Consider the following 18543-nt stretch of genomic DNA (forward strand, 5'->3'; position numbering starts at 1 on the left):
ATCTCAAGGAAAATTATGTGCATTAGTTTTTTAAGACATGTACCAAAAAGATGAATTTATCCACCTCTCTCATCATGTGAAAATCAAGGCAATCAAAACAATTACTTGACTTGGTCATCTTCAAATGTGTTGAGTAGGTTGGGATTTAGAGCAAAGTTTAAAGAAATTTGTGTATATATATATAAACAATGACATACTTTTTTAGTAAAAAATTCCAACTTTATAATAATACCTTCATTTTTCTTTGCCAGTTGAAAGAAATTAATACTTTTTGGACTTTGGTTTGGATTCGATGTTGAAAATACTTTGGTCAATAACTTCAGCCTAAGCAAGCAAGCTAAAGTATTTAGTTATAGTAATATATCCTAAAAACCTGGAGATGGAAGACTTAGGCTGAAATTCCAGCTCTGTTATTCACTAACTTTATAACATCAAGCAAATCCAGTAAACATTGACTAAGATCACAAAATTACCTAGAAAAAAATGCCTTTTTAAAAACAAATGAGTTTATTTTAATTGAAATATTACTTTCCTCAAAGATGTCCACATGCCACAGTATATCATTTTTTAGCTGTTAATCCACTTCCCAAATAGTTCTGAAGTTCTTCCCTTCTGCTTCTCCTCCCAAAAAAGGAAGTTTCTTCGTTCAAATAATATTGAAAATTCTCTAGCATGGCATTTTATTCAACCTTTTCACTGTTCTCCTTGCAAGTAAAACAAATAAAATCAAACTTATCTATTTCAGAAGTATATAGAACAAAAAACATCATGACTATAAAAACAATTTCTAAACTTTGCATTATATAAATACAAGAATTCTCTGGTTTGCAACGTATTCATGGAATGTTATTGGTCTATTTACCCCAAAAGGAAATACTAGATCACCTGGCTATTTAGTTTTGTTGTTGTTCTTTGCTTTTCCTTTCCTTTGGCCAAAATAGGAAATCAGTAACAAACCTGAATATTCATTTCTGTGGATCTACAAAATGTTGCTTGTTCTTTCCTGTCTTTCAGCCTGATGTCACCCAACAGCTCTAAGAAAACATCAACAACTAAACATCAACAGTCTCCTTTCTTTGTCAGTGCCTTAATCTGTTAAAAAAGAATTTATCAAGTGTACCAAATTATATACCTAAACTTAAAAAAAAATCAAAGAAAATTTTAATATATGGAGACCATTTGGGGAAATGATGAGGTATTTTGCACTCAACCTCTGAGGTAGTTCAATTATGGGATTTGGAAGACATTGACAGGATTCCTGGAATACACAAGGAGACATATTTCTTCCTTTTCTACAAATTTGGAGAATCAAAACATTCCTATATCAAAATCTGCAAGTTTCTCCAAATACATACACTAGAAGAAAGCAACTGATCATTATTCCCCAAAAGAAAAGAAATACCAGAATTCTGAGAATTTACTAAGCAAATAAGAAATAATTGTAATAGGCTCTTGCCAGTGACCCAACCATGTCACCTCAAATTTAACCAGTAAACACAAGCCTGACTTCCAACTGCCAGCACCTGCATTACTTTGATTGAGGGCTTCTTTTTTGTTGTTGCTGGACACTGCTTTGCCAACCCCACCCAAGTAGCAGAACAGAAGTGCCAGGAAACTGATGCTACCAAGAGCACCTATAATCAATAACTGATGATAACTGGTATAAAACTATCCCTGCTCCTTATTTACACTAACTCCCGAAGTTTCTCCCAGCAATATTAAGCTCCAGATAAGCTTTCTCAGTAGTAAATTGTTTGATAATAACTCTTCATTGGCTGTCTTATCAATGTCTTATTATTACCTTATATTTAATATTTCACCTAATTATCTCCAGAACTCTTTATCATAGCCCAAAGAAGAGGAACCTGAATCAGAAAGTTAAGAGTAACCATACTTAGGATCATAATTGTAACACAATTATTTCCAAAACCTGAGCTCTTCACTTACACAAAAAGTCAAAATGAAGGGAAAGATTCCATTCATATTGCAAACCCACAAAAATTAAATCCCCCATCATCCTTTCTGAAATCAACGTTTTTTTTAACTTTTAATGCACACTAGCCTCTCAATCAGAAGTTATTTTTAAAGTCTATCAAGTAGTGTCATTATGAATTTATCTACTGCCTCCATCTTAGGAGGGAAAGTAAAAGTGGCAAATAAAATGTATACTTAAAACAAAAATGGTAATGGCAATATAAGTGCTATCCAATACCGCCCCCCCTCGCCCCCGGCAAGAAAAGAAAAAGAACAAACAAAAAGCAAACAAGTACACTCCTTCACAGGTAATTTCTTGATTAAAGTGAAGGAAACTGTTTTTTCCTATCAGGACTATAAAGCCAAAGAAAAATAGAAGGTAAAACGAATCTTTTTACTCTAATTTTATGTTTAAGGTTTAATTCCAAACCTTGTGTTAAAAATATTCATCTATATTTGAAAAATGAGTTCCCAGCAATGTAAAAAATAACAATAAGAAAAAATAAACTTAACGTGATGTTATAAATTAAAAATGAATTTAGTAACCTGAAATCAAACTGATTAACTCCAATTTAAATAAAACAGATACTATTTTTATACTTACATCAAAAGAAATAATTAAAGTCCTGTTATTTGCTGTCAAATTCAGTTAACTTCAAAATTAATTAAATACTTAAAAACAATCTTTCTCACAAGATACCTATTATTGTAAGTAAAAATATTCAAAACAAATATATGGTAAGGTATATGAAATAAATAAATGTTGGGACAGATTTTGAGTAGCAAAAACAAAAAACTAAACAATTATCAAATAAGTCAATGAATTAGAAAATTCAAAGAGTTTTATGAATTTAGTATTAGTTAAATAAAAAATCTATTAGATGAGTTTGACTTTAGAACAAAGTCTTTGACTTACTGAAATAAAGATATGAGCTTTAATAATCAACTCATCATAATATTAAAAGGTCAATAACTTAAGAGGCTATAAGTTGTTATGAAATTTCTTATTGACTATTTCAGAGTTCTCAAAACTTCTCCAGTCGATTATGGGAAAAAATAAAGTATGAAAAGTAAATTTTCCAGATCAAGATCCAATTTTTTAAAGGCTACTTTACTTCACTTTTCCTCAAAAACAAAAGAAATGGCAGAGTAGACAAGAAAAGTAGAATATGTTGGGCGCGGTGGTGCAGGCCTATAATTCCAGAGGCTTGGGAGGCTGCGGCAGGAGGATGGGAGTTCAAAGTGGCCTGAGCAAAAGCCAGGCGGTAAGCAACTTGGTGAGACCCTATCTCTAAATAAAATACAAAAAAGGGCTGGGGATGTGGATCAGTGGTTGTGTGCCCCTGAATTCAATCCCTGGTACCAAAGGATAAATAAAGGTAGAATATGTATTGTTTGATATTTTCTTTAAAACATATTTCAATAATCAGATTTCCTCATTTATGTATATTTTATATAAATGTCTGAACTCAGTGTTCTCTCACTAAATTTAAGGAGTAAAAGTAAGTCTTTTTTAAAACAAAATGTTGACGAACCAATCACTATGCTTGGAGTATAAATAATAACAAAAAGTAAAAAATTTGATTTCTACCCTTAATAGGGGTTGTGTTATTAAGACTAATAGATACATTTATAAACCATATAAAAAACATGATTTGATGATAAACTATATGGCAGTGCTGTAAAAAAATGAAAGAGAATACTAACAGAAATAGCATCACAGGTTGAAATAGTTTGGGAAGATATAATTTTCTTAATTCTATTTCTAGTTAAAGGAGGTAAATTTGCTTTTAGCTGTTCTAAACAACAAAAAGGTAAATATTTATATTAACCTACTAAATTTTATTAAACTAAATTATTTTAAAAGTATTTTAAGTATAAAATTAGCAAATTTTTAGTCTTCTTTCAACTCATGAGCCTAAAAATTCTTGTAGCTGTAAGAATCAATGATATAATGCTGAGAGAGCAGCATGGTATAAAGAAACACACATGGATTTAAAGTCACCCATAAATGGACAAAATTCTGGCTCTACCAACTTATTTGGAAATTACTTAACCATGCCGAATTTATTTCTTAAGTGAAATCAGGATAACAACAATTACTTCCCAGGGTTGTTGAAAGAACTGAGATATCATAGATAAGTAGCACAATGTCAGCCAAAAGAATAACCTGTGCTCAATAACATTACTGGCTCCCATATTCAAGCAAATTTCCATCACAATGATATCAGAACACCAAAAGACTAAAATGCTCACTTTGCTTTACGTACTTTTCTCATTATAAAAACTTGCTTTATACTTATTAGTAAAAAAGTGCCTTCTAATTCTATGAGTTACATTTACTTGTGAGAATGTAAAAAAGTGATGGACTTTCTACATCCAAAAGCCACATATACACACAGTAATTCACGTCAATTTGGTGGCATCAACAGATTCCCTGAAAGCTAGATTAAAAGCTATGTTCTGCTGGGCATAGTGGCACTTGCCTGTAATCTCAGCAACTTGGGAGGCTGAGGCAGAAGGATCATGTTTGGAGGTCAGTGTCACCATTTAGTGAGGCCCTAAACAACTTAGTGAGATCCTGTGTCAAAATAAAAAGTTAAAAAAGAGCTGGGAATGTTGAGTGGTTAAGCACCCCTGGGTTCAATCCCAGGTACCAAATAATAACAACTATGTTGGATCTGGCTATTTAAATTTAAATTGTCAAATAATATTCAAAATTCAATCCTTCAGTATCACTGGTCAAATTTCAAAAACTCAATACCAACACAAGGCAAGTGCCTATTGGATATCATAGACAAAGAAATTTAAATTTCTATTACAGCTGTTCTGAAATGTTATCATGGTGTTACAATTAAAGGTATTTTGGGGCTGCATTTAAAAGAAAATCTAAATAGTTTTGTTTCATGTAAAAACTCAGGAGGAAAGATACTGTAAATATTTTTGTCTACAACTTAATCTCTAGTGTCAAGCATATAGTAAATATTCAATAGGTATCTTACAGTTGACATTATAATTTGGTTTTCATTTTCTTAGTCTAGCAAATACTGACTTAGTTGGTAAAGAACAAAGCTGAAAACTATGAATACAATGAAAATATAGTTAAAAAAAATAGCAGGTCAATTTCAAGTACTCTCAACTGATAACAGTCAATGAAGGTTGTCTATGTACAGACTTGACTTTTGTTTGTTTGTTTTAGCTATTTATATTGGCTAGATCACTTAAGCAAAGTTTACACCTTATTATATTTGAGAATAAAAAGAATGCTTACTTATAACTAATTATATTATTACTATTATATTAACTAATTATATTATTTTTTCTAGATAGAATAGTTGAGTAATTTATTTTTAAACTGTATGTGCAGTCAGACCTCCATATGTATAGGTTCTACTTTTGCCAATTCGACCAATCACAAATTGGAAATATAGAAAAAAAATTGCATCTGTACTGAGTATGTACACTTTTTCCCTTGTCATTATGGTCTAAACAAAGCATATGACAACTATTTATATGGCATTTACATTGTAGATTATATGTAATCTACAAATGATTTAAAGTATACAGCAGGCTGTATATAGGTACATATACTGTACCATTTTTAAATAAGGAACTTGAGCATTCCTGGAGTGTGGTATCTGCAGAAGGTTCTGAAACCAATCCTCCACAGATCTGACTCACACACAATAGCTTAACAAATGGAGCATTTTAAAAATTCACCAAAGTTTTTTAAATTAAAGATTATGGCATGAAGATTTTAGAAAGCCTATTTCCTTTTAACATATCTTGAAACCAAGACAACTGCCGCCATACACAGAACAGAAAAAAAGGTCTAATAATAATTTTGCACTTACACTGCCACATTTTTTCTAATGGTATATTCATCCAAATCGTCATCAGAGCTGCTATCAGTTGCATCAGAATCCAGACCCTCTTCAACATGAGACAACAGCCCTGTAGCAGACAGTGCAAATCTTTGGATTTCTGCAGCTGTACACCGAGCAAAGCCATTTTTTGTATCATCCCACAATTTATTCTCTGCAGTCAACATGTTGACTTCTGGCTTAATTTCAGTGCATTTGGGTAAACTGTTATCCAAAACTGTGGTAGATTCATGAGAGAGATTCATTTTGGGCAGTTGATGTTTCATAGAAAATTTCATTTGCTCACCATAGTGCTTAACAACATGCTTTGCCAGGAGCATCTGCAAATGTTTCTGAGTTCTTCTAGCCTGGCTAAGTAAAATTTTCTGTTTGCTTACACAGTGGAGTAAACGAGCATTCACTTCCTCCTCTTTCTCAGCAGCTGAGGAATTAATAGGCACATTTGAGTAGCCAGGTCCAATTTTCTTTTGAATGCAGTGCAATAAACCCTTTTTAATTTCAGCATCAGTAACTTTATCCAGAAGTGCATTCTTTTGGTACCATTTACACTTTTGCAATTGTACTTTATCTATAGTAGTGTCTTTGGTTAAATTTGAATCCAAAATAATTTGTATATCTTTCATGCCCTGGCTTGTGGTATCTGATAGAGGTTCCTTTTTGATGAATTCTTCAGAATGAGAATGGCAGATTTTACTGAGCTGAATGTTGCTGCCATTACACAGTATGTTTTTCAGCTTATTGCAGTTGGGCTCCCCTGATTTCTTTTGTTTGTAATTCTCATTGTATTTACTTAATGTAGAATTAGAACTCATTAAAAGAACTGTCTGATAATGTTTTGAAGACTGGGTGGAGCCAAAATGTTTTAAATTCACAAAATTAGTGTTAAGAGTAGGTTCAGGAGTTGGAAATCCCAGCATCTGAGAGAAAGTGTCTCCTTTTAGCTTTTCATCTACAGTTCTTGGACCTTCCATGCACAGCATCTTGTCAGACTCCATGTTACTTGGCAAAGATGAAAAGCAGATACCCTTTGCTGTTGCTTCCCTCAGAGCTGGGGTCATGGCGATCCCTGCAGATAATTACTGGAAACCTAAAATAATGTAAAAATAAATGATCAAATATCTAGAAAAAAATTTTCATGCTTATACTTTTCCAAGGGCAACATTTTCTTGATGTTTCTGATTAAAATGTGAATTGAATCAAGGTCCTTTATTTCCCAACTTCCAACATTATTACAAGGATTAGCTATTATTCACTGTGACTGGGGGCCTAATACCTAAAATTCCAATTAAAGTTGTACAATATCAGGTTAGGGGTATAGTTTGGTGGTAGAGTACTTGTCTAGCATATGTGAGGCCATGTATCATCCCACAGCACTGTACCACAAAAAAAAAAATTGCACTATCACAACAAGTGTTCAACAAGTACTTGTGGATATGATTACATTTCAGAATTCAATTTTTTGACAAGGTTTAGTAAGAGTCAAAGAAAAAAAAATTCCAACTCAGAATCTCATCATACTTAAAAATGTGATTCAGTCCTATAATTTTGACAAAAAGCATCAATTTTACGTTTTTATGAAGTAAAATAAATTGCTCTAAACCTCCATTTCTTAATTTAATCTCCACAACCTGAACAGTAATAATGACAATTAAAATGTACTAAATAATTTGTTCATAAGACCTAAGTGAACCAAACTTCAAATAAAAACATATAAATTCATAGCTATTAAAAATAATGCAAAAATGTGGAAATAAAAAATGTGATAGTCAGAACTCATATAATCTACACAAATCTATAAATTATTCCTGAAAATGTATCTAATATTTTTACCCAATTCACAAATAATAATCATCAGTTATCATTGCAGAAGGCATTATTCTTGCCTGAAAAATACTGGTTATTATGCCAGATGATCACTAATGATTAATCCTCTCATTAAATAACCTTTACTGGATTTTATCAAAAGGAAGAGTTGAGACCATATTTTCTGATTCAAAGAAAAAGGTGACATAGTACCATTAAAAATTATGAAGGCTATTAGGGAAAATTTTTTACATTATTAGCAATCATAATTTTTAAAGATAGCTAATGCTTTGGAACTATGATACTCCAAAATTTTTGTTTCAACACAAAAGATAATCTATTACTACACTCTCATATTGTGTGTCTCCAGATACTAGCTTTAACTATATTTCATTTTTATTATTTTATAAAAACTATCACAAATGACCAAGAAAGAAAAATTTCTGTTAATTAAAAAAAAAAAATCACAAACAAGGTCAAGCAAGTAATAGACTAAAAGAAGATATCTACAACATATACAACAGACAAAATATTAGTTACCAGGATATATAAAGAACTACAAATGGGGTAAAGGATAGGGCAAGAAAGCACTTCACAGATGATGACATCCAAATAGTCACTAAACATTTACTCAATTACAAAAGTAATGTGAGAAATGTAGATTATTAACAAAGCAAGAGCTCCTGTTATCTAACCACCTAACAAAAATGTTTCAAATGTGAAAATACCACTTAGGAAAAACTAAAAATAAGAAATAGAAAAAAAATATACACAGATTATTAAGAAATACAGATGACAGCAAAAAGAGAGGGAAAAGGAATGCAAGATTAAGTGTGGCCAATGGAATATTATTCAGCATCAAGAGAATAAAATCATGGCATTTGCAGGTAAATGGATGGAGTTGGAGAATTTTATCCTAAGTGAAGGAAGCCAATCCCAAAAAACAAATGCTGAATGTTTTCCCTGATATGAGGATTCTGATCCATAATGGGGATGGGGGGGGGGCATGGGAGGAATGGAGGAACTTTAGATAGGGCAAAGGGGAAGAAGAGAAAGGGAATGAGCATGGGAGTAAGAAAGATGGTGGAATGACATCATTACCTTAAGTACACATATGAAGACACAAATGGTGTGACTCCACTTTGTGTACAACTAGAGACATGAAAAAAATGTGCTCTATATGTGTACTATGAATTGAAATGCATTCTGATGTCATGTATAACAAATTAGAAAAACAAATTTTAAAAAATATTAAGGGTGGCTAAGGTCCATTTATGGTAGAGAACTAGAATAAAATTATACATGTGGTGTGTGTATGTATGTATATATATGCTTATACACACACACACACACACACACATATATGGCTTAATTGATATGATAAGCAACTTCCAAAATGACCCTAATCCCCACCTTCTGGCATTCATGCCTTTGTGTAATCCCCTCTAGTATGGACTGAATTTAGTGACTCACTTCTAATGAGTGAATACAATAGTAATGATGGGATATGACTTCAAGAGATTAGGTTACAAAGAAACTGTGGCTTCCATCTTGTTACCTTTTCTCACTCAAGGAAGCTAGCTGCCATTCTCTGAGCTATAAAGATACACATGACAAAGAAATGATATCTCTCTGGCCAATAGCCATGTAAGCGATCTGAGAAGTAGATCCTTCCCCAGTCAAGCCCTGAGATGACTGCTGCTCCTGCCAACACCTTGATTGCAACCTGGTCAGAAAGACTGAACCAGAGGCACCCAGCTAAGTCTAGATTCCCAAATCCCCAAAACTATAAATGTTTTAAGCCACTAAATTTTGATATTGTTACATAGCAACAGATAACCAATTCACTTGTTTATCAATGTGAAATTTTAGGTTCTAGACTCTGAAAGGCCCCTACATATCACAGCCCCAATTCTAGGATTTCTATGAAGTCCTTCTATACCCTATTCCTACGTGTATCCTTATTTAAAAAAAAAAAAATCCTAGTCTGCAATAAATCTCTATAATTTGCAATCAAAAGAAGCCCATGAAAATAGGTATGTCTCCTTCATGTATTGAGCATAAAATGTAAGTGGATTTATTCCAATTGTTTAGATACATAATCATTGTATATAACAATGTTTCCCAAATGAATATTTGAAACTATCACTTCTGGTTACCTTCATATTATATATACTTTTCAGTAACACTTACAAGCTCTCGGAAGGCTTAGATCTTTTACTATTTTAAGAACTACTGTATCCCCAATATAAACAAATATCTGACGTATATCAGGTACTCAATAAATGTCTGGTGAATAAATGCGTAGTTGCCACTATACTTAGAATAAAATCCAAAGTTATGCTTACCATGGCCTACAAAGTTTTAAGATTATTAGGTTTCTGACTATATCATCTTCTACAATTCTCTCCATGGATTACTATATAAAACTCCAGAAACACTGGCTTTTGTGCTAATCTTGAAATACAACCCTCTGACTCAGTGACTATGCCTGCTATCCTCTCAGACTGAAATAATTATTATTTTTCTACAAATAAGATGGCTACCTCCCTCACTTCATTCATGTTTCTGCTCTAAGGTCACCTCATTAAAGTCTTTCCCTGATCAATATATTTAAAATAACTTGAACTCCTCACTTCATGACTCTCCATTCTCTTCTAGTACATTCTCTTCTAGCAGCATCACTACCTTACATTGTATTATATTGCACAAAGGGAATATAATTTAAGGACAGTTTTGTTCAGCATTCTAGAATAATGCCTGGTACACAGTAATTCATGAATTTGTTGACTGAATTATTAAAATGTTTCAGAATTTACTAATTCTAATTACTATTTTTAAATAAATGTATAAACATAGCAATATATAAAAAGGATAATATTTCAAAACTAAGTAGAGCTTTTTAAATCATCACTGAAATTCACCTTATTAAAAAAAATTTAAAAATACATGATCTCAATAGATGCATAAAAAAGCATTAGACAGAGAAGCGGCTACAACGCGGAGCGGAGGAGGCAGAAGGCAGATATGGAGAAGGGACTGGGTGGAAACTATGGCCGGGATCACCACCATGGAGGGGGTGAAGCGCAAGATCCAGGTTCTGCAGCAGCAATCAGATGATGCTGAAGAGAGGGCTGAGTGCCTCCAATGGGAAGTTGAGGGACAAAGGCGGGCCCAGGAACAAACAGGCTAAGGCTGAGGTACCCTCCTTGAACTGCAGGATCCAACTGGTTCAAGAGGAGCTGGACCAAGCTCAAGAATGCCTAGCTACTGCCCTGCAAAGGCTGGAGGAAGCAGAAAAAGCTGCTGATGTGAGCGAGCAAGGTATGAAGGTTATTGAAAACCAGGCCCTAAAAGATGAAAAAAACATGGAACTCCAAGAAATCAACTCAAAGAAGCTAAGCACATTGCAGAAGAAGCAGATAGGAAATATGAAGAGGTGGCTCCCAAGTTAGTGATCACTGAAGGAGACTTGGAATGCACAGAGGAATGAGCTGAGCTAGCACAGTCCAGTTGTTGAGAGATGGATGAGCAGATCAGACTGATGGAACAGAACCTGAAGTGTCTGAATGCTGCTGAAGAAAACTACTCTTAATAAAAGACAAATACCAGGAAGAAATAAAGATTCTCACTGATAATTCAAGGAGGCAGAGACCCGTGCTGAATTTGCAGAGATCCGTAGCCTAACTGGAAAAGACAATTGATGATTTGGAAGATTAGCTGAAATGCACTAAAGAGGAGCACCTCTGTACATGCTGGACCAGACTGTTCAACCTGAAGGAGATGTTGAGCTCCCCAGTCCCACCCTGTTGCTGCTCCTCCCTCTGACCCTGACTCTGCCTGAGGCCAGCCAGCCTGAAGCTGCCCTTGAAACTGAAGGCTGATTTTTTAACTGGAAGGCTGCTTTCTCCTTTCAACATCCCCTTTACCCCCAACCCCTTGTATTTTTCACCAAACTGTCTCTGCTTCCTCCCAGAGATTCCAGCTGGGCTAGAGGCTGACCACTTTTGGGAACAGCATTTAAGGGAATGTGAGCACAAGGCAAAGTGTCTTTAAAAGTTTGTTGTGATGTACACATTTTGTGATTACCTGTTACAGTAGCCACTTGTAAAACATTCCAAATAATTTCATAGCTCTGAAACAGCAATCTAATTCCCTTCTCACTTTTGGAAGGTAACTTTCCAGCCTAATCCCTATTGCTCTCTCCATAGAGGAGGAAAAGAGGAATGGACCTGCCTTACTGAAAGCCAAACAGAGCCAAACAGTTTACTATGGGAAACCTCACTGCTCTTTGCAAAGTACCAGCGGAACCAGAAAGGTGATTCCAAGGAGTTAGCCAAAAAAACAAAAACCTTGCTATTCAGGGTTTTTTTAGCTTTAAGGTATCTTTAGATGACTTTATTCTTTTTTTTTTTTTTTTTCATCAGAAATGACCAAATTAACATGGTGAGACCTCTGAGACTTTTTGTTTTTTGTGGTGCTGGAGATTGAACCCAGGGCCTCCTGCATGTTCAGCTAATGCTCTACCACTGAACCATATTCTTAGCTCCAAGACCAAATTTTTTCTCTATCTCTATCAGCTTCCCAAGTGTTCACAGAATGGATCATGGGCCCCTTAATTTTGTGGTGACCACTTAATTGCTCTCCTGCCTCCTTGAAAAAAAAAAAAAGAAAATTATGTTTTTGCCACTGATTTAGCCACATAAAACTCATCCCATCGCCCTTTTCTGGGTCTGAAGCTGCTCTATCTAAAAGTGCCATCTCATTGTGCTTTGTATCAGTCAGTGCTGGAGAATCTCGAATAGCTTATGTTCAAAACTTTTTAAATTTTATATTATTTTGAAACTTTGCATCTTTGAGGTTGGGGCACGTGGCCACCCCATCTGGCTATGAGAGTCTATAGTCTGGGATGGCAGTGTGCTGATCTTTCAGTTTCTTTCCCAACCCAATCCCCACTTCTAGATGAAGTTTCTGTAAGGTCTGTTAGGTGTACATCCTGCAGCTTACTGGCTTAAAATGTACTCTCCTTTGTTATGGTCTCTTTGGGGCCAGCAGGGAGAAAGAGAAACAACAGTGGAACTGTTTTGATACTGAATATTGACAAGTGTCTTTTTGAAATAAAGAACCAGTCTCTCCAAATTAAGAAATAAATAAAAAATAGATAAAAAGCATTAGACTTCAATATCCATTCCTTGGTGGGGGCGGGGGGAACTCAATCAATCAACAAGAGAGGAATTCCTTAACCGGGTAAAAAGTACCTACACAGAGTTGAAGATATAGTTAGTGGTAGAGTGCTTGGAGTGCTTGGCTAGCATGCACAGGCCTTGGGTAAAAAACCCAGCACCACGAAAAAAAAAAAAAAAAAAAAAGAATGTGCTTCAGATCATAATTAAATAGTAAAAGAATGGATTATTTTTCCCTAAGATTAGGAATGAAGCAAAGTGTATGTTCTCAAAATTCATATTCAATGTTATACTAGAGGTCCTAATAAATGCAATAGGGCAACAAAAGAAATAAAAGGCATACAGATTAGAAAATAAGTAAAACTGTCTCTACTCATAGATAACATCATAAGGAAAATAAAAAATAAAAAAACAAAAACAAGCCTAGAACTAATGAGCTTAATAAGAAACAGAAGATCAACATACAAAATCATTTATATTTCTATATACTAAAAATGAGAAACTAGAAATACAAACTTTAAAAACATTAATAATTCCATAATCTTCCCAAACAATAATAATCCTAATACCTCAAACAAGGAATAGGGGTGTAGTTCAGTGGTAGAGTTTAGTATGCATGAGTCCCTAGGTTCAATCCCCAGCATCAACAAAACAAAACAAACAAATTTCAGACATAAATCTAACAAAATGTGTGAATTATCTATATACTGAAAAATTAAAAACACCAATGAAAAATATTGAGGTGCCCTAAAGACATGAAACAACACATTGTATTCATGGATTAATCTGTTCAATACTGTTATGGTATTAATTCTCTACAAACTAATCTGTGAGATTAAAAACTCTCAATTAAATTTTGGCAGAATTTCCTGCTATATCAATGTTACTTCAAAGATTAATATAAAAAGTCAAAGGAAACAGAATAACCAAAACAATTCTGAACAAGAACAAAACTGAAGGATTCACACTATCTAACAACTTATACTAAAGGACAGTGTTGCATTGTCCAAAGGCCACATATGTATGGTCAAGTGATTTTTTTAAATTTTGTAATGCAGTATAGAAAGATTTGTCTCTCTTTTTAACAAATAGTTCTGAAATATAGACATCCATATACAAAATAGAATAAAATAAACTAAAATAAACCTTAACACATACTTTTTACTTTGTATGAAAATCATCAGCTCCATCAGAATGAATCATGAGCAGCCTATATGTAAAACCCAAAACTATAAAACTTCCAGGGGGAAAAAAAGAAGAAAGTGTTTGTAATTTTGAGTTAGGCAAAGATTTTTTTAGATATGACACAAAAAACATTATTCAGAAAAGAAAAAAATCAATAATTTGAACTTCCTCAAAATTAAATGGTAAATAAACTTTTCAATTATTTCAAACAGAAGTTTAGAAGCCTTTGGCATATATTTCCAGAAGATATACGTTCAGGAGTTAGTGGAAATTAAATGCGTATACTACTGAAAATCACTGAGTGCGTGATTCAGATAAACTGAGTAATGGTTTTGACTACTACAGTTTAAATTGTACTTATTCTTAACTGAGTATTATTTCATTTATACACATAAAGGACAACTAGTAAGAGGCAGAATACACAAGGAATACTAATTTGAAAAGCATAAAATAGTGAGTAATTCTGTAAATTCACCTCAAGATGATATCCATTAGTTCCATAAGCTGTATTCCATGATTACAATTCTTCCACAGCACTGAAATGTGCCTTCAGTATTTCAGAAGCCAAATTTTTAAAAGGCAATGAAAATAACTAGCTACAAATAAAGCCATCTGGTTTTAATCTGAGGTATTAGAACTATCCATACCACAACATATTATTTATAAAGAAGTACTTATAAATGACAGCTGAAAAACTATTTCATCTTTTTAAAAATAAAAATGCACAAACTATGTAGATAAGCCAGTTAATTTTTAAGAGAAGTGGAAAAAAGCAACATTAAGTCATAATATTTAAATAATTTTATCTACTGTTGGCAGAAGCTAGATTCTAATCTTCATTTAACATATATTCAATCTAAAACCATGCATCAGTTAATACATATTTCTGAGCAACATGTGACTACCCTAAATACTAGAACAAGAGTAGTGAATGTGACAAATAAGGTTTCTACCCTCACAGAGCTTAACATTCAAGCAAATGGTAGCTACAGAATGAGTAAATAAGGAAATATCAAGTAAACAGGGTTTCATAAGTGCTTTATGAAAATTAAAGTATTGCACAAGATTACTTTGGGGTAGGGGTAAGTTTAGATTTATAGAAGGCAGGCCTCTCTCTGGTTAACATCTTCTCTAAAATGACAGTAACAATATAACAAGATTTGTGATATGTCCCTTCCAATGAAAAAAATAATAGAAAGCTTTAAGACAGGAATAAACTTGGTGCGTTTGTGGAACATAAGGAACCAGAGAGAGTAATAGGAAATAACAGCAGAGATGAAAAAGACTATATCTGTTTAGAAACATTTTATATAAGTCAAAGAAAAGCTACTAGAGATTTATATGAGGGAATTTGGTATGAGGTGACTTTTTAAAAATTACTCTGGATATTCTGTAAAGAAAAAAAAAATTGTAATGGAACAAGACTGGAAGCAGAGAGACCAGTTAGGCAGGTATTGAAGTAATACAAATGAGAGAGAGATGGTACTAGCGGCTTAGACTAGTTGAAATAAAGAAAAAAAATGAATGAATTTGGAATATATTTTAAGGTAGAATCAACAAAACTTTCCATGGTCAAAAGACAAATTCTAAAAGAGCTTTCTGATAAGTTTTGTGATCTTTATTAATATTCAGTTTCTAATTATGCTCATAATTGTATGTTGGGGGTTATTTAGATCTTAGCTAAATTTAAGCATGTGTAGCTACTAAAATGCTACACTCTGGTTTGTATAATCTTTTGGGGGAGGGTGGACGCACTTGGGTTGAACCCAAGTAAAGTCTACCAACTGAGCTACATCCATAGCCCTTGTTATTATTTTGAGATAGAGTCACACTATTTGCCCATGCTAGCCTTGAATTTGTAATCCTGCAGCCTCAGCTCCCTCTGTGTGTGTCATGATGTCTGGAACCACCATCATCTTTGATGATTATTTATTTCATGTACTCCCAGGAAATTCAGGTACAATAAGTACCATTTCTAAAGGAGTTAGTCAAATGACAAAAGAACTTGAATGAACCTAAAACAGAAAAAAACTAGAAAAATTAAACTCTTATTGTTCATAAACATACATAAAAATTTTGACCACAACTAAATTATCAAGCTAACAGATTAAAGCTAAACTGCAAGAAACTATATCAGTAATCTTTCAAAGCAAGTTTACTAGAAAGCCTTGATTAACTGTCAACAGGCAATAGTATTTGATAATCCAAAAACCAATTATATTTCTAGATATGAATTTCACTATTATGATTTTACAACAAAATTTTCAACTTACATTTCACTTTAAATTAGAAAAAAAAAAAACCTTAGCACCTTGGAGGTCCAGAAATTTTGTGGGTAGGAAAAAAAAAAAAAAATCTGCCATAAAACCATTACAGATAATCCACCAAGTAATAAATAATCCTTTGGGAGACAACCCTAACTTCAGTATGTTCTCAACCCAGACCAAAATTTCTTAGAAGTCTCATAAAAAGCACCAACTGGAGAGAATTTTAGTAAGAGAAATCAAAGTTTATAATTTTAAATAATAAGAATATTTTATACTACAAAGAATCAAAAAAAATTTCCTTTCTTTTTGATTAAATTTTGTTAGCATAATCAAATAAATCCAGTAAGAACAATGAGCTGAATTATACTGTTAAATATATGCCATGAATTCTAATTATCAGTCTATAATTTCATTTAAACAGCATTCATTATGAATTTAAAAAGCAATTAATTATTCTGAAATTGTACTACTAAAAATAAAAGGCCTTGCTCTTGTCTCTAGAATGTTTCCAGAAGTGGCTCAATCTATATTTTTAGGATTCAAAAATCACTCATATTTCATGAGTTTAGCATTAATTAAACACAATTTAATCCACTGGACATCATGAATAGTAAAAAACTATCATATCTCAAAACCAGTATGTACATAGTGAGATAATTAGCAAAAAACAATTATTGAGTTGGTTCAGACACTTTAGTAATCAAGCCTTGACTAGTTACCATATAAGTCACATATTCCAAACAATTTTTGAAATATTTGTAAAAGAAAATTTAAAATGTGCTAATCTAGTCCTTCTACCTTCAGCATTAAAACTGATAATATAGGTGGAAATCACTTTTCTACGAAGAATGAATATTAAAGACTAAATCTGATTTGCCACCCCTAAAATACTCCTCCAGATTTTTATTGTGATTTATACTCTAGGATGCATATACGGTCCATGGAAAATATTCTATCCAAATCTACCCCAGAACATTAAATTTACCCTTCTCCTTGTAATCTTGATAAACGCAGTACATTTCCATGTAGAAAAGCAAAACTAGAATCAAAGACCACCAGCAGCATTTTGAAGTAGAGTCCTATCTTAAATTACTTTCACACTTAAGACTTAAATGTGATAAATAGCTTACCCATAATAACAGGAAAAAAAGATGAGAAAAATACAAATCTTTTTAGCAAAATATGAATGTACTTTTTAAATTAAAATATAAGGGAACTCAAATTTTCTAACATTATATAAAAATGAAAAATACAATTAAAACAACAAAAGGAGAATGAGTTCACAATGGTACCATTTTATTCCTCAAAAACATATATGGTGTTTTTTCAAAATTTCTTTGTGCCTTAAAAGGAGAATTCTCAATTTATAGCCAAAAGCACTGCAGTAATTGGCATGACCAGGGTACAGTGTACTTTGTATTCAATTATGTTTATAAGCAAGAACTTCTTCCACTTTGAAAACTATGCCTAAAAAGGAATTCTCTTTGAAGACTAAAAGAATTTAATTAAAGATAAAGCCACTTGGGTGGCCACATAGCACATCAAACAGATCATACTTCAAGCAGAATTATTACCATTCAGTTACAAGTGCATGACTCATAGGAATATAAATGAAGTGTACTTTTCTGTATACATCAATTTGGTTGCAGGAATTTACATCTAAAAGTACACTAACACATTTGCTCAGTTAATACATCTGGGCTTCAATTTAACTTCAGGTGGCAAACACTGATTAATAACCTACTACCAAGTACATTACTTTAATTACTAAAAATAACATACTTGAGAATTCTTGGTCTTATAGGGCTGGAAAAAGCCTCAATATTACAAATTTAAAAAAAGTTCATAAACAACTTGAATTTTATCAAAGCTTAAATATTATAAATGAATGAATTTCCACAACCATACAAAAATGTTTCTATGAACCTAAAAGTAACATCAAATATTTTTAAAAAATCTCCATTATAAATTATCTTCAATTTTCATTACAGGTTGTCTATCGGCAAGAATATTACCATTTTTATTAGCATTTTCTGGGTATTTATTTATCCTACACAATTAAAGTATAAGGAGCATACTTCATTGAAACATCCACTCAAGACACCATTTTAAAGAACAGTAGAAATCTTTTGGAAATGATATACCTTCCTTACCTTTCTAAATTTAACAAAGTAATATAGGATTGTATTTATGTCACAGGATCATTATTATGTACAATGTTCCATTATAATACTGCAAAGCAATAAT

The 18543-nt window shown here is 32.8% G+C and overlaps 1 protein-coding gene and 1 pseudogene across 8 annotated transcripts in view; one reads left to right on the forward strand and one right to left on the reverse strand.

The window, feature by feature from the left end:
- Kansl1l (KAT8 regulatory NSL complex subunit 1 like) overlaps positions 1-18543 on the reverse strand; it is a 141330-nt gene that overhangs the window by 111600 nt on the left and 11187 nt on the right. For 6 of the 8 annotated variants that reach the window (XM_048808471.1, XM_048808472.1, XM_048808467.1 and 3 more), the window contains exon 2: positions 5829-6945. In XM_048808471.1, the coding sequence (XP_048664428.1) occupies positions 5829-6916 (1088 nt within the window). In that variant the 5' untranslated portion in view covers positions 6917-6945. Of the gene's footprint in view, positions 1-5828; positions 6946-11496; positions 11502-12216; positions 12229-14504; positions 14720-18543 lie in introns of those variants that run through there. The other 2 variants (XM_048808469.1, XM_048808468.1) reach the window with 2 other exon arrangements.
- Positions 10714-11490, forward strand: LOC107138474 (annotated as a pseudogene).

The sequence above is a fragment of the Marmota marmota genome, unplaced genomic scaffold, assembly GCF_001458135.2.
Source record: "Marmota marmota marmota unplaced genomic scaffold, marMar, whole genome shotgun sequence".
Lineage (NCBI taxonomy): Eukaryota > Metazoa > Chordata > Mammalia > Rodentia > Sciuridae > Marmota > Marmota marmota.